This window comes from Solea solea, chromosome 8, assembly GCF_958295425.1.
Source record: "Solea solea chromosome 8, fSolSol10.1, whole genome shotgun sequence".
Taxonomy (NCBI): domain Eukaryota; kingdom Metazoa; phylum Chordata; class Actinopteri; order Pleuronectiformes; family Soleidae; genus Solea; species Solea solea.
In genome coordinates this window covers 11,227,152-11,242,515 of record NC_081141.1, presented here as the reverse complement: position 1 = coordinate 11,242,515, position 15,364 = coordinate 11,227,152, and the positions used below count along the sequence as shown (strand labels likewise).

The 15,364-nt window shown below is 39.5% G+C and overlaps 2 protein-coding genes across 3 annotated transcripts in view; one reads left to right on the top strand and one right to left on the bottom strand.

Moving 5' to 3' along the window:
• The first annotated feature begins 132 nt into the window (after nt 1–132).
• Nucleotides 133–4,646, top strand: zgc:101858 (uncharacterized protein LOC449555 homolog). Its single transcript, XM_058636479.1, has 8 exons — nt 133–209; nt 361–531; nt 1,525–1,703; nt 2,345–2,438; nt 2,509–2,578; nt 2,666–2,702; nt 2,845–2,908; nt 4,174–4,646. The coding sequence occupies exons 1-8, from the start codon at nt 186–188 to the stop codon at nt 4,330–4,332; spliced, it is 798 nt and encodes a 265-aa protein (XP_058492462.1). The 5' UTR covers nt 133–185; the 3' UTR covers nt 4,333–4,646.
• A 341-nt stretch (nt 4,647–4,987) lies between these two features.
• The window catches only part of col27a1b (collagen, type XXVII, alpha 1b), a 69,845-nt gene continuing 59,468 nt past the window's right edge, over nt 4,988–15,364 (bottom strand). For both annotated transcript variants that reach the window (XM_058636437.1, XM_058636438.1), the window contains exons 44-61: nt 15,295–15,348; nt 15,154–15,207; nt 14,999–15,052; nt 14,785–14,892; nt 14,591–14,698; nt 13,074–13,181; nt 12,909–12,962; nt 11,857–11,919; nt 11,630–11,683; nt 11,492–11,527; nt 10,958–10,975; nt 10,838–10,873; nt 10,398–10,424; nt 10,219–10,284; nt 9,371–9,539; nt 9,162–9,271; nt 7,544–7,762; nt 4,988–6,348 (exon numbers count right to left, since the gene is read on the bottom strand). In XM_058636437.1, the coding sequence (XP_058492420.1) occupies nt 6,202–6,348; nt 7,544–7,762; nt 9,162–9,271; nt 9,371–9,539; nt 10,219–10,284; nt 10,398–10,424; nt 10,838–10,873; nt 10,958–10,975; nt 11,492–11,527; nt 11,630–11,683; nt 11,857–11,919; nt 12,909–12,962; nt 13,074–13,181; nt 14,591–14,698; nt 14,785–14,892; nt 14,999–15,052; nt 15,154–15,207; nt 15,295–15,348 (1,485 nt within the window). In that variant the 3' untranslated portion in view covers nt 4,988–6,201. The remainder of the gene's footprint in view (nt 6,349–7,543; nt 7,763–9,161; nt 9,272–9,370; nt 9,540–10,218; nt 10,285–10,397; nt 10,425–10,837; nt 10,874–10,957; nt 10,976–11,491; nt 11,528–11,629; nt 11,684–11,856; nt 11,920–12,908; nt 12,963–13,073; nt 13,182–14,590; nt 14,699–14,784; nt 14,893–14,998; nt 15,053–15,153; nt 15,208–15,294; nt 15,349–15,364) is intronic.

Below are 15,364 nucleotides of genomic sequence, written 5' to 3'. Positions count from 1 at the left end.
TATGAGATATATCTGTAATAGTAATTCCATATAGACATACGTGGCCACTAAATGTTAAAAAAGGCTTGCCATACTGCATGAACTACAACATGAGCGCCTCAAGCGTCATATTACGTCATCTCTAATGGACGAAGCACCGACTGGCATTAGCAAGTCCATTCAAACTTCACACAACTGTCCCGAAAATGGCCTCAGTCGATGCATGTAAAGTAAGTTGACTGACTAATACAGTCGTGCTGTAATTGGTAATATCTTAAATACTTGTGGGTTTCTTTAACTTCAATTACATGTTGCGTAAAATACTGTGTGTGCAAAGTGTGGATACCTGTGTGAATACCGTCGTTTGTGTGTGTATTGTAGGTGTCTTCTCTGAAGGGGAAAGTGACCCTGATTACGGGGGCCAGCTCTGGTATCGGGGCGGGAACAAGTGTCCTGTTCGCCAAACTTGGAGCCTTATTGGCTCTGAACGGCCGCGACGTGGACAATCTTAAGAAAATAGCAAAACAATGCACCGACTGTGGCGCTGCAGAGGTACTTAAAACAAACAAACCCTCATAATTAGCCGCATGCCTACTCATACTCATTCAAGTGTCAAAGTGTAGTTACACGTTGACACATGTATACTGTATTAATGGAATTACTGGTCTGTTCTGAATTGAGTTTGGTGTGACGTAGCATTTACATAACTGCCAACCGTATTCCATAAAGGGATAGTTTGGGTGTTTAAAGTGTAGTTGTATGATAAATGTTGTCATGCTATCTGACACTGAATTTGAACACCCTCCTTCATAAGGCTTTCGTGATAAATACACCTGTGATCCAATAACTCAGGTGTAAGACAATTAACATCCTGTTTTCAAAATAAAACACTGAGAGCTAAGTGTCTGAGTGCACGTTTAAAAGCACATCTTTGAGTTAGAAAAATAATGAAAATCCTCACAGCTATGTTTTAGAGACCGAATAACTGGACTTTGAGCAACTGTATAGAGTTCTTTAAAGGTTCTGAATAAGAATGAAAAAGATGTGTTCAACACATTGATATCTACTAGTGTATTGGATATCAGACATTTTTACTGTACAGTCCCATATTTCCACTTTTTAATCAACAAATTATTAATCTGACATGTATTAAAAACAAAAATGTGTCAAAGAACTTTCCATAAGTCCTGAGCAGGACCGACTAGGTTGTGTTCAGGACATCTATCTATGCCAACACAATTTTTTTTGACACATTTTTGTTTTTATTACATCTCAAATTGATACATGTTCATAATTTGAAATTACAAATTTGAAAATAACACATTATAAGTATAGTAATAGGGACATAGTGGTTGGCACTGTTGCCTTAAAGCAAAAAGGCCTACAAATGTCCTTTTAAATAGTCTATTTAAAAGGATATTTGTGACATAGGAACTGCATTGCTGTGTATCTAAATCATTCGAAATCATGCTCAGTGTGTTTTTTTTTCAGTTATATAGACACCTACACTGCCTAATGAAGCATTGTGATTTAATTCCTACGCAGCCCTTGCTTGTACCTGGAGACCTCACAGATGAGGAGACGGTGAAAAAGACAGTGGAGCAGACTATTGCTCACTTTGGGCGGCTGGATGTTTTAGTTAACAGTGCTGGGATCTTGGCCATGGGCAGCATAGAGACTACTAACCTGGCCGAGTATGACAAGGTCATGAACGTTAATGTCAGGTAGGACCAAAAGACCCTGATTCATAAACATCACAGATATGTACAGTATTAGTGTTGGCAGTGTCATTCATAGGTATTAGGTTTTTTTTGTTTGTTGCACCTGAATGGAAAGGGAATCCATTTTATATAAATATTATTAACTCATTACATACAACAAAATGTATTGAATGATGAAGATATTGGAGCGGTGATGTGATTATTACTGTATTTGCTCATAAGAACAATTTAAGAATATAATATAAAAATGCTTTGTATTCACACTGTACTAAAATCAGTTATGACAATTTTAACACTATATCGACACACTTCAGTGGATCCAATTTTAATTTCAAACTGGATTTTGCATTAATCAAAATAAATCAGCTGTGGTATAAGAAAAAGGTGAACAATGAAAGAATTTTCACCAAAGGTCACACTGTCATGTGTCTGTAGGAACTTAAGAGGCACCATTCACCAGCTGCCTAATGTAAATGTAATAGTAAGTGAGGTGTCATACAGCTCTTATCACATTGATTAATTCCATCATAAACCTTGGGATGTAAGTGTCCTTTACAGTCTCAAGGAGACTCACGACTGATGATACTTTTCATATATATCTTCAGTAGTTTTAATTACGACGACCTCTGTGTCACATTTTCCAGATCTATATTCCATCTGACTCAAGTTTGTGTGCCGCACTTAATCAAGACCAAAGGCTCCATCATCAATGTTTCCAGTGTCAATGGACAGAGATCAGTGAGTATAAACACCACCATATGCACCGTCTTTTGTTATTATAAAGAACTAGTGATTTTCTTTTCCCTAGTTCCCTGGTGTGCTTGCCTATTGCATGTCGAAGTCTGCCATTGACCAGTTCACATGCTGTACAGCACTTGGTGAGTCAAGCCATTTTAGTGTGATTTGTTCAGCATTGAAGTCATTTGCAAGTGACTAGGATGTCACATGACTGCTTTTTATTGCAGAGCTGGCATCGAAACAAGTCAGAGTGAACTCTGTGTGGTATGTGCAGCATAATATTAACATTTGTGTTTTTAAGACATTTTATTTTCCATTCTCACGTCTGAATTTCTGACTTTAGAAAGTCAGAGAAATCAGAATAGTATTTTTGTCGTATTATATATTCATGTTTTTATCGCTTCAGCCCAGGTGTGATTGTCACAGAGGTGCACAAGAGAGCAGGACTGGATGAGGAGCAGTACGCTCAGGTAATGCATCACAACATTTTTTGGCACCATGGTCATGTCACTTGAAGCTGGCGTCACACAGTTTGTTTCAAAAACATGCTTTATCTTATTTGTTGAAATCCTGATGGCAAAACAAAGTTTTTATGTTTTTCATGTATTCACATTCCCACATGGTGGAGCACATGGCTATAGCACTGTTGCCTCGCAGCAAGAAGGTTGCCAGTTTACATTCTAGTTTGGGCCTTCCTGTGTGCGTTTGGATGTTCTATCCATGTTTGTGTGTTCTTTCACCGGGTTCTCCGGTTTCCTCCCCCAAGTCCAAAAACATGCAGAGGTTAATTGGACTCTCCAAAGAGACCATAGCTGTGACTGTGAGAGTGAATGGTTGTTTGTCCCTGTGATGCGCTGGCGACCTGTCGATGACATACCCCGCCTTTTGCTGTCTGTCATCATGGGATCGTCTCCCCGTGTTTCCTCATGTGGGAAATAAAGTGGTACACAATGAATGAATGTATTCAGATTCAGCAACAACAGATCTTTTCTCCATGTATTTTTGCTGGGAGCCACGTGTGAAAAATAGTCGACAAACATACGCACATATCACGTGTGCACTCATTTGTTAACATGGGGGCTGAACGGAAAATGCAGCCACAACACACCCAGTGTTATCCAGGCCTAATCCTTTCATTCAGGCCACATGGATTAATTGGCTGGTGTACCTGTTTGTCACGACTCGACCAGCCCACCCGTTTACACCCTGTCTGTGCTCTCGTAGCACATGACAGGAGGCTTCAGTGCAAGACGAGGTGGCGTACACTGCTGAGGCAGAGATGATAGAAGGTAGCTGGCAGGGTACGGAAAAAATATGTGCATTATATTTTCAGCGTGAAGCCTGCTATAAAAGCTTTTCCACACGTACTGACCCTGGCTTTAACTGAATTGGGTTTTTTTTTAATTTGTCCTCATGGGTTAGTTTTTCCTCTGAAAATAATTCTAAACAAAACAAAGGTTGTTTAAATCCTCAGAATTGTAAAAAAAATAAATACATTTATATTTATTTCCATCCCTTGGAGCAAACTGAAGTTGATGGTACAATCCACAAGTCCAGGTATTTGTAGGCAAGAGGCTGAACTCCAAATTCAGGTGCAATAATAAGATGTGTAAGTGATCAACAAAAAACATTAGATACAGCATTGTGTGTGAATGTAACCAATATTTTGACATTAACATTTGCTATATACTGTAAATGCAGTCCATTTACTTTGTTCTCTCTTTTTCACCACCAGTTTCTTGCAAAGTGTAAACAGACCCACGCCCTCGGTCGACCGGGTGAGGTGGATGAAGTGGCCCAGAGCATCGCTTTCCTGGCGTCTGACGCTGCGAGCTTCATTACTGGAGTCAATCTACCTATTGATGGAGGCCGCCATGCCATGTGCCCAAGATAAGCTAATGTATACTGACATAAACTCCTCTGCTAATCAAGGGCTTTCAAACTCCGAGTCTGTCTGTGTTTTTGTAATCAATAATTTCAGTTGTCACGGGAATTGAACTGAGGAGAGATGTTGCAGGGAGGAAAATGAATTAGGCGTAACTTCAAGGACACAATTTTTCTCTGTTTACAACGGTAGTATCTGTCAGGATTTGACAGGTCCAGGTGTGAAATGAACAGAAGGAAGCTAAAATGCACTTCCCTAAGCAGGCAGTTTAAATGCATTTTATTATCTTGCTTTGCTGCAAAGTTTCCTATGGTGACGGGGGGGGGAAAAAATGGAAAACTGCTTATCAACAAAGGTTTCAGACATTTATTAAATAACTTTTTTCATTAGACTTTATTCACTCAGCACGTAATGCCTGTACAGACCTGCAAGCTCATGTAATGTGGTCGTGTAATGCGTATTGTGCGAAATCCTCTGAGTTAATAGGTTGGTGGGGAACAGCCAGGACTGCAGCACATTTTAGTTACAAATGCATCAACAGTAAATAAACTTTAACAGTATAAAACTGAGTGGGGATTTCCTAAAAGATTTTTGACTGTCAAGGACAGTTTTAAAAAAAAAAAAGAAAAAAAAAACTCCAATAGAATGAAGAATCTTTAAAGAACATTTTTAAAAACGCAGTTTTAATGTCTTGTTTTGAACTGGAAACAAATCAGAATTTAAATAAAATTTTAATAGAATCCACCGCAGAAAAAAAAGTAGCTTGCATAATTATACATTTTTTAACAAATAGTGAAGTGTCAGACGTAGAATATTAAAATGTTAAAATGTGTTTTTTAAAAAAAGTACCTTAAAAGATAATTTAATGAATTTGACTTTGTGTTTATACATATATAATTTTTTAATAGAACAATCTTCCCTTTTTTGTTAAAGCACAGACTTTGAATACATCCAAAACCTTTTTCATTTGACAACAAACACGATCTGATCTGTGTGACCAGGTGAACATTTCATCTTTGTATAAAAAAATATGTCAGTAAGCAGATTCAATGTTTCTTAAAGGGCAACAGTATAGTGTGGCTGAGAGCTGGTTAGAGTTTTATCATCCGAGTGTCAACTGTTGCAGCACTAGGTGTCACCTCTGTGTCATCCCAGATAAGGTAACAACTTGTTTACCGTGTGATGAGAGGTGCAGTACGAGGTAGCATCTGGACACACTTATCTCAAAACACACCGTGGAACCCTTGGCCCCAGCTTAACATTAAAAATGACCACGCAGCAGTTGTTCATGTGAAGAAATCTGTGTAAATGTGACGTCTCGCAAAGGCTCAAAAAGATTTACCTGGTGGCAGCAAGCCTCTGTGTACCTGAATGAGTTATGATGGTGATATGCCGTATATGCCAAAAAGGCTGCGGAACAATAACTATTGCACTAATTATTACAATATACAGTACATATACATGTATAAATAATACTTCAACATTAAGAAAGGAATTCCATAATTCTGCACAGATCCCATGAAAAAAAGTGTTTTAGGTTCTTGTAAAATGAAGCATCAGACCGTGAAGAAAATATGATACAACATGGTCTGTGAGATCACAACGAGACTTTGATATTACTTCCTAAATGGGGAAACGGAATCTTGTCTCTGAAAAAGGAGGTGATTGTTATTTTCCATAGGCTGATGAGCACCATAAGACCAATCTGCATTTCCAATGGGCTGTCCTCCTCTGGTGCGCAGTCCTGTTTCCGCAGTCCAAGCATATTTTGTATAGAGAGAAAAAAATGAAGGGTCTGAAGGACTGGTCTCCCCCATCCGTCCTCCCCCATGCGGTCTCTCCATGAAGGAGTACGTCTGGCCCCCCTCCACGGGGGCCTTATAAGAAACACACGGGTCCAACCTCCAGGTGATAGCGAGAGCCAGGTTCTGTTGTTGGTAAGTTGGACACATCCACTATGGGGAGTAAGTTTGTGTCCTGGGTCTGGAAGATGAAGTGTGTCTGATGCCAGCGGCCGTCTTTGATCTGAAAGTGAAACATGCAGTATGTCACATGCTGCAAAAACAGATGAGCTCACTGAGCTCTACAGGTATCTGCTGTAGCCATGTGAGGAACAGGATTATTCTGGATAATATAGACTTCTAAACGGCAGTAACATTCATTATTACATTATTATTATTATTATTCCAGAGAAATTGTTTTTCCAAAAGTGGCCAATGAGATATGTGGATCATCTAACAGTGGCATTGTTGTTGGAAAGAAGGCTAAAGTAGTTTAAGATAAGAACGTCCTTTACTAATCCTACAGTATGGAAATGAATTCTGTTATAGCAGCAAAGTCACAATTAAAGGTGATAAACATGCATTTTAACATCTAGGAATATGTGAAAATGCTAAAAACACAAATATTAAGATAGTAAATCTTGAATAGTATAGTGTGTAACCAGTATATATACAGCATAAGCATGATATGTACATGGTAGAGGATTTTTGATACAGTAGCACCTCAAACCTTCATTCACTGAAGCCAGAAGGCAGTTTGCATAGCTGATTTACTTAAATCAAACTCTTAGAAACCTAACAACACTATGCCTCAGTTATCAAAGAACTTGATGTTTTCCCCGCTGTCTGAAAAGTCATTAAAAGTGCATTCACTTCCTTTCAAAACCTTATTTTTTTTCTCCTGCTTTCTTGTGTGCAAATGAAAAGGATTTTGAGCAGATCCAGGCCAGTCTTTATTTTAAGCGAAGTCGACCCTATGTTAAGTTTAGTATAAAGACATGCAGCATAAAATATCATCTCCTTGCGTCGGCCCTAAACTGATCATGTCAGTGATATTAATCTTATTATTTTTCCATCTAAAGGATGCTAGTTCATTCTTTTCTCAAAAATAATGAGCTGTACCATCAAGGATGCAAACATTTTGGACCAAAATATGTCTTTTGACGTTTATGTCATAATGAATTAGAATTCATTCTAGTTCTTATTTACACACCGGTTGTGAACACAGCACCTGGGTACAGCACTTATCTATACCTAGGGAGCAATGGGGTTGTTTGCTGCTCAGAGGCACCCCAGCCAGTGAACCAGTGACCCTTCAGTTAAAAGCCCAATTCCCTTCCTCTTGGCGGTGGGCTGCCCAATTCAATTCAAAACCTTTACTTGTCCCAGGCGGGCAATTTAAGGACTCACAGAGCATCATGAAAACATCTTGTGCATACCCAGCAGTCGTCGATCGGTGTGAGCGGCTCCAGTAGATCTCCCGCTCTGATCTTCTCACCGGTCCAAGCCTTGAAGCTCACAGCTGTGGTTGAAGGCTGCAGGAAGGGTCCTGCTGCCCACACCGGTGTGTTGAGACAGTGAATGGTGATGTGCTGCACAGCCTCTGTGCTCAAAAGGTGGATGAAGTTCATCTGGATACGGCCCACTCCTATCTCCAACTATAAGGCCGACAGATGAATTATTTGAAGCACAATTGTTAGGTTTTCTTATTTATGGTCAGAATGTGGAGGTAATTCAGAGTGTAGCTCTACATGGATCCCATTTGAGCAGTGTGTTATAAACTATATATATACCACAGTTCTAGGTTTCAGGTGTATTCACAAAAGTAATAGTAAAATTAAAGCTGCAGGGGTGTAACTGTTGGTAAATTATTGTTGGTGATGTTATTATTCTATGAACAAAAACAAAGCCGGGTTACGTCAAGGGGAAAAAGTTTTAATCCCAGCAAAAAACGACTTTTTACGCAGTAAATTTCACTTCTGGAAGCTTTACTAGTGCAATGTTACAGTTGCCTTAGTCTGTTTTGACATAAAACAAATCACAAGTTGTAGAGCAACACAGGATCTAAACACCACTATACTGATATTCACAGACAGAGTCGTGTGGAGCTCATAGACCTAATCGGCATGGTGGGATATTAGGGACTAAAACATCCCCAATACTGATTAGGCACATTATATATATATTTAAAGAAAAATGCTTGGACTGAGGCTCGACACTTTGTTCAACAAAATCACAAATGCAACAAAATACACTGACATTTTGAAACAACTGGATCAACTGCACAAAACACAACAAATATGAATTGTCTATGTTAAATAAAAGTTACATTTTTAGTGCATTTTGGCAAACAACCCCAGTACCAAAACGTTTGGGAATGGTTCATACTGGCTTTTTTGTTGAAGTACTTTGGCTCTACTGATCGTTCATAACCACTAAGTGAGAGAAACTTGAGCATACTCAGTTTGGGAAAGAATAACAGGCTTCAAATCTGGTATAAATTAACCACAGTTAAGATCTGGATCACAGACTGTGTTTTGAGGCATGCTTGTTTTATTAAAAGTTAATCCAGGAATTGTGTGTGGCCACGATCCCCTTTTTTTCCTGAATTATTGGCCAAAAGTAAATGATCTCGAAACAAAACAAATGAAATGATGATGGAAAATTTAACACAGTAGAGGTTTACTTGCCAACTTGAGTTGATGGTGACTTGGCCAAGTCTAAAGACTGAATAGGACGCATTTAGATTCACGGAAAGCAATCATCCATCCAGTCTAAATGGGGTTGGTAATTATTGTATAAAGCCAGGAAATAAGAAGCTCCTTTATTCATCACATGAATGTCATTATATAAACACACTCCCGAACCTTATCTTAAAATCTACGCCTCAGTGCGTCTTGAGATGATCTAAGTCGACAACACGAGGAAAGCATCATCCACAAGGACACGGGCGCTCATGGATTCAATATTCATGCAATGTTCTCCTAAAGTGATCTTGTCTGTATGTAAGTGATTGTGTTTAAATTTTATGGGGTGTTTTGTCAAGCTGAGGCAAACCTTGGATACTGTGACAGGCTTCAGGCAAGTTTGTCCTCCAGCAGTGAAATTGCATGTCACCTCAATAGTGTCAGCGGTGCAACCAAGGTTTGGGTCAATCCAGTAAGTGCCTGTCAAAGAGGAGCAGCAGAGCAGGAAATGGCTCTAATCAATCAAAACACACTACATGTAAAGATGGAGAGGATGGAGAGGTTTAAATGTTTCTTCACCTTCGCTCATTCTGTGTTCACAGTTGTAGAGGTCTCGGCAGATTCTGGCAGGGTTGTTGCGGGTTCCAAGTGGGTTCTTTAAACCCTGGATCAGATTATTAAGATACTGCAGGGTCTTGAAAATCTCCGTTCCTTGGTCCAACATAGGCTGCTCCATGGTCTGAAAATTCTGAACATATGTATTCATAATATAATCATTTTCAATGTTTCCCTCTTATGGGTTATTCGTTCTAGAAGAAGCACGAGCAAGATTTTCAAATCTTTCCCTTTACTTTACATTTAATGAAGTATCTTTTTACAAAACGTATTATGAACAACCTGACATTTCAACAATATTATGCAAAAGTTTACCATTTACACATGTGCATAACAACTTACAGACCACAGTGGATCTACAAAGGCACAAAACTTTTAGTCACAGTTATCTGGAACCGACAAACATAGTGTTTCGCATTATGAGCAGACTGTAATCATAATGTGAAATTTGAACAAATTCATCCTGCAGGCCGGATTGGACCCTTGGGTGGGCCGGGACTAGCCCGGGGGCTGTATGTTTGACACCCTTGCTCTAAATCATGACGTTTCACACTGTTTTACAGCTTAAAATAATCAAACTTATCACAAATATGACACTTGACACATGTCAGTGTGATGAAAATGACAGAAACTTTGACTTCTGGATTTGGCCTAAGTCCCAACCATGAACATGGAAGGAGAGCGGATTGACTGTTGGTGCAAGCCACGCACCAGTGCATGCACAAGAAGTTTTGGAACCCGTCATGTCTATCTTGAGTCTACAGGTACAACCGACATTCACAACAGTGATGAGCTTCTCTATGAAAACCTACCTCTTGCCTCAGTGGGGTATGAGAATTAATGATGACTTGAAAGGCAGCACCAAGAGCCTCATTTCTCTGCCAAAGAAGACAGCGAGAACCACAACCACTTATGTGTTTCCTTTTTGTACTACAATGTGTCTTCATTCCCCCCAAATCTCTGAACTGACAAATAAAATAAGTATACTTACAAGTGAAAGTGCAGAACTGGGAAGACCCTAGAGACCAAAGGGAGAAACCTGTATTAAATGCTGTCCTTGAATTTACACAGTGTTGTAGTCAAGCCGACAAGTGATTAGTGATTAAAGAGCATGAAGGAAAAGTCTACATTGATTTAATTAAATGAGCTGGTAGTCTGTCACAATTCCAAAGAGTTTTGCAAGCATGAGATTTAGGGCATCTCTTTATTGACTGTAACAGTATTGCACAACATTATTTCAATATTGTATAAAAATGTCCCGTCACAAAAAACATTTTTTTTTTTAGTTTAAGTTCTCAAGTCCATTTTGAGACAAGAGTTCTGAAAATCTTAAGACCTGAGTGTATCTGCAAGACCCGAGAGCTACAATGCTGTTAGTCTCACATGCAGAAAGTTGTTGTCTCTTATTGTCAAAACAAATGCAGAACTCACTGGAGGTCCTGGTGGTCCACGAGGACCAGGAAATCCCTGAAAAAGCACACAAATGCATTAGAACATAAGACAATCAGGCGTTCTCTGTCGGAATAGACAACGAGGTTAATAGTGACTCACCCTTGGTCCTTGCAAGCCCTGATGGAAATCAGAAAGAAAGAAATCAATATTCATAAAGGGACAATTCCACCATATAAGAACGAGACTGGAAGCAGAGCAGATATTATTCTATCGTGTACAATATAATGTCAGCCCTTTGTCTGCTGTCAGTTGTTAAGCTATTGAATTGCCCGCTCGCATCTTTGCAAGCCAAGCGTAGGCTCAGAAATCTTATTTCCACACAGCAAATCCTATTTGCACGTGTGTATGTTGGCATTTCAAGAGTGAGCATGTGAATAATGCCGGCGCATGATCACTCAACAAACTCAACTTCCAGAAGCTTGAGATGAGCACCCAGCCGACATTAATCACGCTCACGAACTCCGCAGCATCTACGTGTCACTGTGAGCGTAACAACAAACGCTGGAATACAACAGGAAATGAAAAGTGCTGAGGGCAAAGCAGGCTGAGCAGTGAGCTGTCTCCATACTAAGTATCCTATTCTGTTCTCACAGTACAGAAAAAAGGATTCATCAAAAAAAAAGTACTACACACCGTCTCCCCCCGATTTCCTTTGTCACCCTGGGGTCCCTGATGGAGAGAAAGGAGACAGAGAATCACTCCATCACTGCCAAAAAAGCAGAGGGAAGTCACATAAAGCGTGGCAGATAGGATGAGATATGAGCTACATACGGGATGACCGCTGGGGCCAATGATGCCGACGGGACCCAAAGCTCCCTCCATACCCTGGAAAGCGGTGGCATGTTAGTGACTGAGGCGGACACACAAGATGGAGCATCTGATGAAGCGGTGCTCATTTTTCATGGCAACGGTGGCGTTTGGGAGAGTTTACGGCACTGGCATTGGCTGACACGCACCAAAGACAAATGTTACTAAAGTCGATTTTATCTTCATCTCACCTTTAAACCGCGCGGTCCTTTAGGTCCCTGTATCGCTGCTGGGCCAATGTCCCCGGTGGGTCCCTACAAACACACAGTTTTTATTTAATAAGATAAAACCACAATTAATTAATGACCCTGGTTGACTTCTTTTGGCAACAAGTAGGAGTTGATATACTATATATATATGTACTATTTTGCCAATCACCTACAAGAGTTACATTCATTACAATGTAATTATGATTTATTTACATGTTTTAATTCATATCTAAAAACAACAATGAAATGATGTGTATCATATAAGTTGTTGTGTGACACCAAAAATAAGAAGAAGACAAAATGATGGTAGAAACAAGCCTCATGTGGCAAAGACTTCTTGTTATACCTTAGCAAATAAAGGGTTTGTAATAATAATAATAGTACCACAGCAACAAAAAAGATCAATTTCTGTAAAAGAAACTAAAAACAACAACCATAAACAACTTTAGAATGAAGTCAATACTGTTGCCATTAAAAATCCTGAGTTTCTGGAAGTTCAACTTAAACCTTTAATATACATTTTTGGCCCTTTTCCACTATGGTCCCAACTTGCCTCGCCTCACCACGGCACGGCACAGTTTAGGTTGGTTTTTATTTCTACTTTTCTTTGTGGTTCTACTCACATGAGTTGTCCTTTGCTTCATTATTAGAGCCATTGTCACTTACTGAACACTTACACAACGCTCATCTGCTCCACACTCCTGTTAAACTCTCAGTGTGGGAAAATATCCAGCATCATTCTCAGGGTTTTAAATTAAAGAGAAGCCTGCATTTTATTTTCAGCTGGCAGCAGTTTAATGTGCAGACACACTGCAAGTAAAGCAGAATTACGGTGTAGCAGATGTGATTCTGAGGCATGATAAAGGAATACTTAAATAACCATAATGTAACAAACCACTTCAACTCAAACCATTAAAAATATTATACCATATTACAAATCTGGCCTCAGGATTAAGAAGTTAGACGGAAAAATAAGCTTTTAAGTGACTGACTGACATGATCTCATATGTGAGTGGTGTTTGATGAGAACATACCTTTGGCCCAAATAGACCAAACACCCCTGGAAATCCTTTTTCTCCACTATCCCCCTGATACACAAAGAGAAGGGACAGTGTAGTGATCTTCATCTTCAGTGCACATGAAAACAAACAATGTTGTCATTGAACGGATTATCAGATATTTGACAAGTCAGTGCTTACTGGACGTCCTTTAGATCCTTGGTCTCCTTGTTTTCCTGGCGACCCCATCCCGCCGACGGAGCCTCTTTTTCCCGATGGACCAATTTGACCTGAGAGACCTCTCTCTCCCTGGAAAACAGACACAAACCCACTTCAACTTCATCATCCTCACAGACAGACAGATAAATAAGTCGTGACCACGAGTGTCAACAATCTCTCAGTAGTTCTCTGGCTTCCATCCAATGGACACTGTTGTGTTGTGGTGGGATTTAAAAGAAGTCAATATATCTTGATTTGAAAAAAAAACAAAAAAACATTTTCTCACCCAGAATCTTGATACAGTGTTTCTAATAGCTTGTGGAACAAAAAACAGATAACAGCAGCACTTGCCAATTCACCTTAAAAAAGAATTGGAAGTGGGTTTATCAGTGTTATCTACAATCCAGTTTCAGTTTCATTTGAAGGCTCACATACATTTGTGCTTCTTCAAGAGTCTGTTGAGTCTTTGGCCCAGCGTTTTATTTTATTCATATAATATCAGCATCAAAGTTGTGTGACACAATTTCAGCCCTTCTGCCCTGGTTGACTCCTGTTATTTCTTTATTAGTGAGTTTGATATCATCACCGACTATGAGATTGCTTTTATATCATTAGGACATCATACCTTGCTGTTTCCTTTAATGTTCACCTACCATAAGACACATTTTGGCATCAGCAATGGCATGAAGTAGAGCAATACTACATTTTTTGGACCAGGGTCACTTTCAATTACAATCAGAATGTGTGCTGCTGACAATGTGACATTCAACATGACATGAAGTCTTTGATTTATTCCCTTGACCATGTTGTGCTTAATGTGAATATTGATATTGTGCTTTTTCTCCACTGATGTGAAAAGGCAAAATAGCAAATCCTCCACATAACCACCATTTATTGTGTCTTGTTTTCCACGCTTATTTTATTTATAACAATCCTTAATAATTATGTATCGATTCACGGGCTTAGATCTGATGTCATGTTCCAAAATGTGTGTCCTAATCTTGTTTCTATTTGAAAAACACTCTGTGCTCATGCTCGAAAGTGGCATGTAAATGAAGTTTGTTATTATAATATGATCAAATCAGAATGCAACTGTACACTTTAACCACAGGCTGTTGGGCAAAAGCCGTCTGATACCACAAGTCCAATAGAAAAGCCCCCGTGTCTGTTTATATTTATGTCATATTGGTAAGCCCATGCAAATCACGAATGTGCCAACTCCTGACTATCTTGCAACACTGATTACGCCACATTACTGCAGTGAGTATGTGGTCCTTTGAGAGCCGGTTTGAAGTCTTTGTGCCGACGTTGGCATTTGAGATCAGAAAGTGTTCCAAATATAAAGGCAGCCTTACAGTGTCAGGGGAGGGAGCCTTAGCAGATTAAAGCTGTGTTGACAGTTTTCACGAGATGCACTGAAATCTGCGCTTGTTCTATAATTCAAAGATTAAGTTCTTTGTGAACAAGATCAAAAAACGTTCCTATTATAAGTTAGTCACCTTTGGTCCAAAGGAGCCTTGACTTCCAGGAAGCCCTGTCACACCAGCTTTACCCTGCGGCCCAGGTTTTCCAGGTAGGCCCACTTCTCCGTCTTCACCTTGCTCCCCCTAAAGACAAAATAAACAACAGGTAAACACAGCCACAGCGAATATTATTTGAATTTATAATTAGGAAAAAAATAAAAAACCTTCACCTTCACTCCTTTGCTTCCATCTTTACCGGGCAGTCCGTCCATTCCAGGCAAACCCTCAAGGCCCTCCCTGCCCACACTCCCCTTTGGGCCAGGTGGACCCTCTGGACCCTTATGACAGATGACGAGATACATTTTATTTATTAATATCACAGAATTGTTCACTTGATTTTCAGATATTTCTGAATATAATGGACAAGAAAAACATTTGACTCACTGGTGGTCCTTTGGTCCCAGGAGAGCCTGACACCCCCATCTTTCCTTTCTGACCCTGAAAAATAAAAGATTTCATTGTTGCGTAAGAACTTGATATTCTATACTGCATTGACTGTTTCTAATACAGTTAAATCATGCTCATATTTATGTCCTTACTTGATCACCTTTGGATCCTTTCAGCCCAGTTTGACCTTTAGGCCCAGGATGTCCCTAAAATGATCATTAGTGTTTAATTTGGATTGTGTTTGTGTTACGGTGTCAATACAGTATGTCAAGGGAAGTAAACGAGATACTTACAGGAAGCCCTGTGGCACCAGCATCACCTCTCTTTCCATCAAAACCCATGTGACCCTAGAAAGTGTAATTT

Bases quoted from the DNA above. Each gene is read 5' to 3' on its own strand.
- zgc:101858 (XM_058636479.1), top strand. From the start codon at position 186: ATGGCCTCAGTCGATGCATGTAAA. The intron at 532-1,524 runs GTACTTAAAACA...ATTCCTACGCAG, and splicing joins CCGACTGTGGCGCTGCAGAG to CCCTTGCTTGTACCTGGAGA. The intron at 2,579-2,665 runs GTGAGTCAAGCC...TTTTTATTGCAG, and splicing joins CACATGCTGTACAGCACTTG to AGCTGGCATCGAAACAAGTC.